Raw genomic sequence first — 10,821 nt, forward strand, 5'->3', positions numbered from 1 at the left:
TCACGGTCATTTTTTACAGTGTATATATATATATATATATATATATACTAAACTATATAAAAATGGTTATAATTGTACATGCTAATGAGGCATAGTAATTAATGAAATAATTATTTACACTTATGTTCATAAGGGAAACAAAAAGCCATCCTTTTCGTGAAATTACCCTAGTCTGACACAGATGACATGTTTTCATTCATCCATTAAGATATTAAGCATCTATTGCATCACTAACAGAACTGTGCAACTGTGTATTGATAAGGTTTCCTTTTTATCCAAAAAATATGATTGTGTACAGAGGCGTCGTGCCCATTCAAAGTGAGGGGGCAGATTTCTGAGCCAAGTGGATTTTGAATGCAGCATCCAAAAAACCAAAAATAGCCGAATAATATATTTTTTAAATATTTGATACAATCACACCAGCGTGATTAGATCGTTCAGTGCGTCATATCATCAGCTGCTAAATTCAAATCTGCGTTCGCTGGCTGGCGCTGAGCCAGACAGACGCGTTTGTACAGCGCTGCATTATAACCAATCACACACGATTCTGTTGAGCTTATGAATGCAATGACCAATCAGAGACGTTCAGATGAGTCATCGCTGAAACGAGGTGTTTTGTTCACTTGCTCGCTGACTGAATTATCCTGCGAATTCTCTCATCAGAAACAACAAAGTGCAGCTGTGCGTACGAATGTAAGTTAAAGGGGTCATATGATGCGATTTCATTTTTTCCTTTCTCTTTGGAGTGTTACAAGCTCTTGGTGCATAAAGAAGATCTGTAAAGTTGTAAAGACTAAAGTCTCAAATCCAAAGAGATATTCTTTATAAAAGTTAAGAGTTAGCCACACCTACCTAAAACGGCTCGTTCGAACACGCCCCCACATATCTACCACACTATGTGGGAAGATTTGCATAACACCGCCAAAAAGGCGGGGCATAGAGGAGAAACAATAATGTACAGTATGTTGAAAATAATGTGTTTTTTTTACTTTAAACCGCATAAACACATTTCATTACACCAAATACACAAAATAATGTTCTTTTTAGCAGCATCATATGACCCCTTTAAGATATTCATTTCACAGTGTAAACAGCTTCAGTGATTTTAAAGGGAGTTTTTGAGAGTGCCTGAACTCTAGCTAGACTGAATGAAAATGTTCTTTGATAATGTATGTTCTTTGCTCTCTGTTAAATGAAAGTGTTATAATTAGTAACTTATAATATTGTTATTAAATAAATTCACATTAAATACAAAGTCAGTCGTATTAAAAATATTTTATGGCATGACAGCCATATCTGCTACTTAAGTAAAAAGTCGGGTTTTTAGGCTATGTGTAGTTAATAGATTACACTATTAGTCTAGTTTGCCCATCACCATTTATTGATCAAATAACATAATCTATAAAGGTGCAAAACGCATTTACTTACACATTTTTGAGAATCGAGATATTTGCTGATATAGTTAACACGTTTGGAAATATTTCGAATAAAAATGAAAAAAATAAATAAAACATAAGCCTATATCAGTTATACAGTGCTATTGTGGCTGCTGTGTGTCACATTGTCATGTGGCATGACCCCCCCCCACCCCGTAGACTGTATAGTGCCCCCTCAAAAATCATGAGTGCATGACGCTCCTGATTGTGTAATAACATCAGATTCACCTGCACAGGTACACAGGAAAGGTGTGATTGACTTATTTTAGCAGCCTAATGATAAAAAGCTAAAATAATCCATTATTACTTATTTCGAAGACGATAACTGTAAGGCTAGTTTCGTATGAAAAACTAATCTTACTTACAAGTGGAATCGGTGATCTCCATGTCGAAAAGAATAGTTTTCTTGAGTAGCCTACTCCGTAACAGACTTCAGCAGTCCCTCACTGTAATGTACACCAGCATCTTGTGCAGCGCGCGTGTGGCCAACACTACACTTTTGACAGGGGCGCGTGCAGACCACTCCACATCTCTGCTCATCCGGGTCCTAGTGCTCGTCAGGTAGTAGAAGTTCCTAGTGGAAAACAACGTCATCCTGATGGTCTGTTTAACCTTCTGATGCGTAAATTATCATTTATACCAAAACAGTGTATTTGGTTAGAGTTACTCATCGGTCCACTGCAAGGGTGCAGTAAATAGGCCTACATGACGTATCAGCATTTGCATTTGAATTTATCCTGTCATTCAAAAAAATAAATAAATAAATAAAATTTTAAAAAAATATATATATATACAGTATATATGTATATAAAGAAGGTATAGTCCACACATCAGAGAGGCAGTCGAATCACACTTATGGGTCGAGGTCAAAGGTAATCATTCAAGATGGTTTTATTTAACACAGTTTATGATTAAACATCAACATGGTTTTTGATGTTAAAGTTTGGCACTCTCCAGAGGTAGAGGAATTACAAGGTCTTTATACAGTTATGAAATATCAAATCATGTAATTGGCACTAAATATACACGAGAAAAACTAATATTTTCATAAAAAGAAAAATGCAGCACAGATAGTGATATCTAGCCTATCTAATATTAGGCCTTTCTAATTTACAATAGTACAAAGTTTTGTAAAAAAAAAATGCTTTTTGCCTTTAATTCTTTTTTTTGTGATTGATCATAACCCAAAATGTGCCACATAACAAAATAATGGGGAATAATTTATATTTCATTCAAATTAAAGTTTCTGAATACAAGTTTATGGCATGGTTTTAATAGTCAATTAAAACTAAAACTACAACCACAAAACATGTTTGTTACTTACATTAAATAAAATAAACCAAACCTTAAACTTATTTTATTTTAAACAATTTGTTGTACTATAACTAAACCTAAAACTAAAATGAAAACTATATACTAATAATAGACATAAAAAATACAACTAATAAAAATAAATAAAATTAATAAAAATAAATGAGCTATTAAAATGTCAAAACATACAACAAAATGTCTAAAATGTTAACTAAAATTAAAATAAAACAGACTTAAAAATAAAACTTAGTTACAAAGAGTAGGCTAATACAAGCGATAGTAAGCTATAAAATAACACTGGTTTATGTTCTTTTATGCATTATTTTGGTACGTTTGCATGTTATAAAGCAGGTCGTTTAATCAAAGGGACTTTGGTTTAATAGCCATATAATTACTAAGCATTTTCTGCTCATCACGATTAGGCCTGCCACAACACTGAAATCAACAAATATGCTAAATAGATTGTGCTAATAATGTTTTAATGTTTTTTTAAAAAAAAATGACAATCTGAGAAATAAAATTAAAAACAAAAAAAATCTGGTCTTTCCAATCCACACCTTTCCAGTCTCTCCTTCAGTTAAGAAATTTTTTGGAACCCTGAAGAGCCCACCCCCTTCGCGGTCTTCTAAAATCTTATAGGTCAATTACCTGTCAGTCATCAGAAAACAGAACGCCTATTGGCTAGCTAGGCAAAAAAATTAGGTGCTTTATAAAATACGTCTCCCAAACTGCTGCACATATCATCGCATCGGGGGTGCGGGAAGCACAGGATTTCCTGGTTCTGTTGCTTAACTGGACACATCCAAGTTTTAGATTCGCAGAGGTACCTAAATAGATTGTGCTAATAATGTTTTAATGTTTTTTTTTTTAAAATGACAATCTGAGAAATAAAATAAAAAATAAAAAAAATCTGGTCTTTCCAATCCACACCTTTCCAGTCTCTCCTTCAGTTAAGAAATTTTTTGGAACCCTGAAGAGCCCACCCCCTTCGCGGTCTTCTAAAATCTTATAGGTCAATTACCTGTCAGTCATCAGAAAACAGAACGCCTATTGGCTAGCTAGGCAAAAAAATTAGGTGCTTTATAAAATACGTCTCCCAAACTGCTGCACATATCATCGCATCGGGGGTGCGGGAAGCACAGGATTTCCTGGTTCTGTTGCTTAACTGGACACATCCAAGTTTTAGATTCGCAGAGGTACCTAGCTCATTTTAACATCCATCGATTTAATGTCTTAATCAAAACCTTCTGATCTATACGTGCCCTAGACTACACCTTGCCGTAGTCAGTCTGAAGTAAGTCATCAAAGATGTCCGAAGCCACAGTGGCCGATACTCGTCGGTTAAACTCTAAACCGCAGGACCTGACGGACGCCTACGGCCCTCCCAGCAACTTTCTGGAAATCGACGTGTACGACCCCCAGACTATAGGAGTCGGCCGCAATCGCTTCACCACTTACGAAGTCCGGATGAAGGTAGGCTGGCCCAGTGAATGAATGTGATTGTGTGTTTGTGTCAGAGAGTCTGCGGCTCGGTTCGGCCTAGCTAACGTTAGCCTGCGCGCTAATGCTAACTAACACCTCACTCGACGTGAAAGAATCTTATCCCTCGGAAAGCTTCTAAAAACGGGACTTTATTGTATGAACTGTTAGGTTTTTGGTCTAAAATCGTTTTTCTATGTGAGCAAGTTGGGTTAGAGCAGTTTTGGCGGAGAGAGATTGAGCTAATTTAGCTGTTGTTGTTACTCTGTCAACCATCAACAACCTCTAGCCAGTTGCATCTAAGCCATTAAGATAAACATTTGGATGCGTTACTGTTCCAAATGCATCATTTTGTTGTTTTAATAATACCTGTCAATGTGTGTTAGATAAATTCGAGAACATTCTGCATCGTGTACTCAGCTAAGATATGTAACGTTAGACATTATTTAATAATCATGTGACTTATTCTGCTTTCTCCGGTGAAATCTAGACAAATCTTCCCATTTTTAAACTGAAGGAGTCGTGTGTTAGACGAAGATACAGCGACTTCGAGTGGCTGAAGAATGAGTTGGAAAGAGACAGCAAGGTATCACATCCTGGAGACCTTGCGGGAAACATCTTGTCATAAAATACTCGTATTGAACATATGGTTGTCTTTACATGTCCTTACAGAAGAATGTTTTACTTATTAAAAAACGGTTGGTTGTACGAAACACTGTAAAGCCTGACATCTGAACTAATAGTCAGAGAATGTGTATTTTTAGCAATAGGACAGCTTGTTCAACCTTTAGCTAAAATATATAAAAAATTAAAATGCGTTGTGTTTTGTTTTTTGTATCATATTTGATTCATCTGACTTTTTTGGCCTATGGTCTGATATAGTGAGAATATGGAGCTCAGACTAAAAGAGAAGAAAAAACACCTCAAACTGAGTAAAAATATGCAATTTAGTGCAGTTATTGGTATTTATATGGGGGGGGAAATAAGTTGAAGGTATCTATAGTAATTTATTTTATGTAAATCATTGAGATTTTTAAAACAATATAGCAGACGTACATGAAATGCATATAAATATCTGTTGTCAGTCTATAATATATCCCAATATGTCTTAGTAAGATTAAATTTAAATGCTTAGTTTTATGATAAAAGTTTTGTAGTTTTATTGTGGGGGGCGAAATATAATCACATGCAATGGAAAGATGATTGAGAGATTTACACAACCTTTTCTCAAAAGCCTGATGCAATTTTCATATTTACATTTATAGAATTATCCTAATAAACGTACTGAACAAGTATAATCTATCAGTGAAGTGACAGAAGGCTTGTAGTAGATTGTGCGCAACAGGCTTTTCAAGTTTTTATCATGTTGATCATTTAGAAGCCTTAGAAATTCATCTATCAAATATGATGCAGTATGCTTTATAGGGTTAAAATGTGTGAAAATATTTCCTAGATTGTTGTGCCTCCATTGCCTGGAAAGGCATTGAAGAGACAGCTTCCCTTCCGTGGAGATGAGGGCATTTTTGAGGAGTCCTTCATTGAGGAGAGACGAGCTGGGCTTGAACAGTTCATCAACAGGTTAGCCATCGAAATGATACCTGAGGGACACTTGTAAATTATAAATGAAGTGCAAGACAATCAAGCAAATGCTTAATGTTTGAGGGCCTGAAATGGTTACACAAATATATTGTGAATTGTGTTTTCAGATTTCTTGGATTGTTTCTCATATTCCTTTACAGAATTGCAGGTCATCCTTTGGCCCAGAACGAACGCTGTCTTCACATGTTCCTGCAGGAAGAAAGTATTGACCGGAACTACATTCCTGGAAAAGTACGGCAGTAGGGTTTTCCAAACTGGGACAAGGGAGGGTCTTCTTTCTTCGCTTGTCAGCTTCTATTCCCATTCATCTGCATACAAAGTGCAGAGTAATATTTATTTTTACACCGAGCAAAATCTAGATACCTGATGAACCGTGCAGGACTTGGTTTTATTTAACAGATCATGTTTTGTGCATGTGTCTTGAGAGTTTCTCTTTACACACACATTGTATTTCTTTATTATCTATACAGTGTACTTGTTAGTGTGTGTGTATATTATATAACTATACATTAAGCTGTAGCACTGTAAAGCAAAGAGGGTTGGCTCATATCTTTGTCCTCTCTGGCATCTGTTGAAAGAACATGTGCTTTTCGAGTTCAAGAGTTGAGATGTATTGTATGTCATTCCGAACAGCGCAAATACTTAAAACATTTAGGGCGCAATGAAGAGCTGGTTTTGCAGCAGATTAGAAAAATGGTCATAAATGTAAAGCATTACACTGTTTGACAAAGAAGCAAGCTGAAAAAATGTTCTGGGCTGTGTTTCAGGCATATATTTGGAAAATGTACTCGTTTTTGTAGTCATGTGACCATCGGCAAGACTGTAAAATTCTAGCCAGTATTCATAATCACAAACTCAACTTGTGTATAATGTTGCCTGTTGCTCCCTTAACTATTGAAGCTTGTTTCCTCCAAAATAAAAAAAGGTAATTGCAACTTTTTAATCACATAATTCAGATCTTTTTTCCCCCTGCAATTCTGAGTTTATATCATAATTCTGCCTTTTCTTGCGATTCTGAGAAAAAAGTCATAATTTTGAGAGATAAACTCAGAATTGCAGGATCTTAACTTACATTTCTGAGAAAAAAGGATTTGTGAGGGGAAAAAGTCTCAATTACCTTTTTTATTTGTAAACTCACAAAGTTGAAATTGTGAGATTTTGTTACATAAGTTACCTGTATTTATTTATTTATTTATTTTATTGCTGGCAGAAACAAGCTTCCATACATAACTGTCCAATACATAATTTGAATAAAATTTTAAAGTATCATCTTACAAAAATGATTAACGCACATATTGGATTATGAAGAGATTAGAACCTTTTAGTTCCAGTTTTATGTGAAAAGATATGGTTCTGAGATTATGTTGGAAGATTCATGCTAATCGGTGTTAGCAAACAAACAACTCTCAAAAATAAAGTATATATCATGCCCGTTTAGTATGAATTACCCAATAGGCATCGAGTAGTTGGAAGGTATGTTCTAAAAACTGATATTAGGGTTGAAGTGCTGTAATGTCCTTTTGTCAATTACTATGGAGTTTTCCAAAGTAATTAATAAACAAATGTACCTATTTTTGGTATGAAATAAGTGCGCAAGACCTGCGTTGTATGTGAGTCCAAGTTAAACTCTAGGAGTCGACCGTGCGAAAGATCCAAAAACAGCTCCTTAGGAGGACAAAACATGTGCCAACTATTTAAAGGTTGTCCTGCCAAAGTTCAGTCATTTTCCTCAGAATGACTCTATATTTATGTTATCTCCTGTGTTCATCGATTTGTGCCTGTGACGTTTGTCTGTAAATAAAGTAAAACAAAATAGAGCACCGGCTGAAGATTTTATAATATCAGAACTTTTTTCCTTATTCTGTTTATTCTCTCTTTCATTTTAGGTGTGAATGAAGTAAGTTTTGTTTTTTTACTCTCAGTATGTTGTAGCTGATGTGGGGAAACAATGTCTGCATGAATGCTAATAATTCAAATCAATTATATGGGGGGAAATGCCGTCTCATGGTCATACTTACAAAACTCATTTTAATGTTGTCTTACATGCTGTTGCTTTGCTAATTTTTATTTTGCATCTGCTTGTCATGTCCCTTACAGTCAACGTGTATTTGTAAAATTACTGCTGGCTGCATGTCCTGATTTGCATGCTTCATGTTGTATCTTCTTTTATTTTTAAGGAATAGTTCACCCAAAAATGGAAATTTGCTGAAAATGTTCTCTCCGTCCGGCCATCCAAGATGTAGATGAGTTTGTTTCTTCATCAGAACAGATTTGGAGAAATGTAGCATTACATCACTTGCTCACCAACGGATCCTCTGCAGTGAATGGGTGCCGTCAGAAGTCCAAACAGCTGATAAAAACATCACAATAATCCATAAGTAATCAACATGACTCCAGTCCATCAGTTAATGTCTTGTGAAGCAGAAAGCTGCATGTTTGTAAGAAACAAATGTAGCATGAGGACGTTCTTAACTTCAAACCGTTGCTTCCGGCTGAAGTTCTCTATGCATAATATTGCTTTCTCCAGTGAAAAGGTTGTCTTGTCTGAACCATGAGAGAAATATGCACATATCAAGCACTGTTCACAGCGCAAAATAGCTCTAAACAAATACGTCAGTAGATTTTGATGTGAGAGGACAACAGAGGATGGACTTTTTCACTGGATTAAGTGTCATGGATTATGGACTTGTGTTGGCCAGAAGCAATGATTTTAAGATAAAACACCTTAATGACGGATTATTTACTTACAAACTCACACACACTGCTTTTCACTTCACAAGATGTTCATTGATGGACTGGAGTCATGTGGATTACTTGTGGATCATTGTGCTGTTTTTATCAGCGGTTTGGACTCTCATTCTGACGGCACCCATTCACTGCAGAGGATTCTTTGGTGATCAAGTGATGCTAAATTTCTTCAAATCTGTTACAATTATGAAATAAACTCTTCTACATCTTGGGTGGCCTGTAGGTGAGTACATTTCAGCATTTCTCATTTTTTTATTTTTGGGTGAACTTGCTTAATGGAATAGTTAATTTCACACGATACTCAGATTGTTGTTATCACTATCCAATCAAGTTTTCCCCCCTAAACTAAAATGTAATAATGGAGACAGCATAGTTTGCCCTGAGTGCATTAGTACTGTGAAGATCTCTAACCGTTTTGTTTCATGTCTCCTGGCCTGTGATCCAAAGGTTTTGGTAAACCCCCCTCCCCGTCCTGGACCCATCTGCTCTACCAGCTCTTTTCTGCACATCAGTCAAAGCCTTTCACTGCTGCTGTCCATGATATTCTGTATATCTTTCTATTCTCTAATAGAACTACAACACCTGTTTCACCCTGAGGATGAACTCATCTTAATGCTGTATTTATACCTCATGCATTCTTTTTGTGGAAAGACACATTCTTTTTTGCTGATCTTTTAGCAAATATTCCTTTCTCGAAAAACAGTGCTTTCTGTGTTTATTCTGGTTAAAACTCCGGGCTTAAATCCTTTCAGGCAACCCACAGATTTTTCTCCAAAAATGTATATGTATATTATAAAGAGAATTTGATCAGGCCACATGACATTTTTGATCAGGCCACATGACATTCCTCAGTGTATTTTTGATTTAAAGTTTAAGTCTTAGATTTAAAGTAACATGCATCCCCTAGTGAAAAATAAATATAATTAAATGTATTTGAAATACATTTATTTCATGCCAAGTATTCTACAAACACATTTACATATTTATAAACGTAATAATACCCTGCAGTTGCACCTTTAGTATAATAAAGTCTGCTAAATTGGAACAACTAATTTTGTACTAACGCACTTTAACTGTGTGGAAGTAGTCCTGAAGTCTAACTGAAGATATACTTAAGTAGGCCTATATTTGATTGTGCTCAAGTAGAACTATTGCAAGTATACTTTAGGTACACTATATCGCGGATTTAAAGAACGATATTATTCAAATATCATACAATCCGCATCAATAGTGACAATAAAACACATTTTCGGCTTAATATTATGAAATGTGTGTTGTGCACAAGTACTACTCCAAATAAAGTTTAATTACAATTTTTATATCAGTAAGTCTTAAGCGATGTGTCTGTAAATATGTTAATAGATTTGAACTATACAGGTACATCTCAAAAAATTTGAATATCATGAAAAAGGTCAATATTTTTTGTCACTCATTTCAGAAAGTGAAACCCATATATTATATAGATTCATTACACAGAGTGAAATATTTCAAGCCTTTATTTCTTGAAATTTTGATGATTATGGCTTACAGATAATGAAAACCCAAAATTCAGTGTCTCAGAAAATTAGAGTATTACGTAAGATCAATAAAAAAAAGGATATTTTAAACAGAAATGTCCGGCTTCTGAAAAGTATGTTAATTTCTATGCACTAATTTTTTTTAGATGTACCTGTACTTAGTATGAAATAAATACATTTTACTAGGGTCAAGAAAAGCGATATCATCTAAAAACAAATTAACGAGGTCACAACACAAACCCAGAGAACAGTTTTTATCAAGATGACACCAACTGACCAAATGTAGCACTTCAGAAGCTAAAACTAGGATTGCCTCTCGACAACGTCTTCCTTTACGTTCCATATTTCATTTGTATCTATTTGACTTTGAATATGTTAAAACAAGGCTTTTGCAACCATGTTTAAATGTATTTTCGTTTATTTAGTGTCCGTGTACAAGTAAAGCTTCGGGAATGTACATATTCAATCACTGTGAAAAACTGAATTCCATTATGACAAAATGTGTCACATTTGCTCTTATGTTTCTATATGCCATCTCTTAGAATGAGTTCTGTTCTTTTCTGGCTCTTTCTATTCTGGTTATTTTCAGGACTGTGTGTAAAGAAAAGGGCACTCGTTGATTTTTAAACAGATAGCCATCCTTTCTACCCATGAATAAACCCTCTCTGTCTCCTTCAATGTATTTTCTCATTTTGTTCTATGAGACCATACATTAAATAGTTAAGCGAATT

The 10,821-nt window shown here is 35.1% G+C and overlaps 2 protein-coding genes across 4 annotated transcripts in view; one reads left to right on the forward strand and one right to left on the reverse strand.

The window, feature by feature from the left end:
- The window catches only part of LOC107733503 (actin filament-associated protein 1-like 1), a 27,079-nt gene extending 25,151 nt beyond the window's left edge, over window positions 1–1,928 (reverse strand). Inside the window, exon 1 of the mRNA XM_016545147.1 lies at window positions 1,802–1,928. Within this exon, the coding sequence (XP_016400633.1) occupies window positions 1,802–1,823 (22 nt within the window). The 5' untranslated portion in view covers window positions 1,824–1,928. The remainder of the gene's footprint in view (window positions 1–1,801) is intronic.
- Window positions 1,929–3,444: 1,516 nt separating this feature from the next.
- LOC107733510 (sorting nexin-12) lies at window positions 3,445–9,869 on the forward strand. Of its 3 annotated transcripts, none has more exons than XM_016545160.1 (7): window positions 3,446–3,570; window positions 3,944–4,220; window positions 4,717–4,812; window positions 5,680–5,804; window positions 5,966–6,056; window positions 7,712–7,722; window positions 9,006–9,869. In XM_016545160.1, the coding sequence occupies exons 2-6, from the start codon at window positions 4,056–4,058 to the stop codon at window positions 7,715–7,717; spliced, it is 483 nt and encodes a 160-aa protein (XP_016400646.1). In that variant the 5' UTR covers window positions 3,446–3,570; window positions 3,944–4,055; the 3' UTR covers window positions 7,718–7,722; window positions 9,006–9,869. The 3 variants fall into 3 exon arrangements, with proteins under 3 accessions (XP_016400644.1, XP_016400646.1, XP_016400645.1); XM_016545159.1 differs by having other exon boundaries at window positions 3,449–3,570; window positions 9,021–9,869; XM_016545158.1 differs by lacking the exons at window positions 7,712–7,722; window positions 9,006–9,869 and having other exon boundaries at window positions 3,445–3,570; window positions 5,966–6,068.
- Window positions 9,870–10,821: the final 952 nt, after the last annotated feature.

The sequence above is a fragment of the Sinocyclocheilus rhinocerous genome, unplaced genomic scaffold, assembly GCF_001515625.1.
Source record: "Sinocyclocheilus rhinocerous isolate Xijiao unplaced genomic scaffold, SAMN03320098_v1.1 scaffold69, whole genome shotgun sequence".
NCBI classification, from domain to species: domain Eukaryota; kingdom Metazoa; phylum Chordata; class Actinopteri; order Cypriniformes; family Cyprinidae; genus Sinocyclocheilus; species Sinocyclocheilus rhinocerous.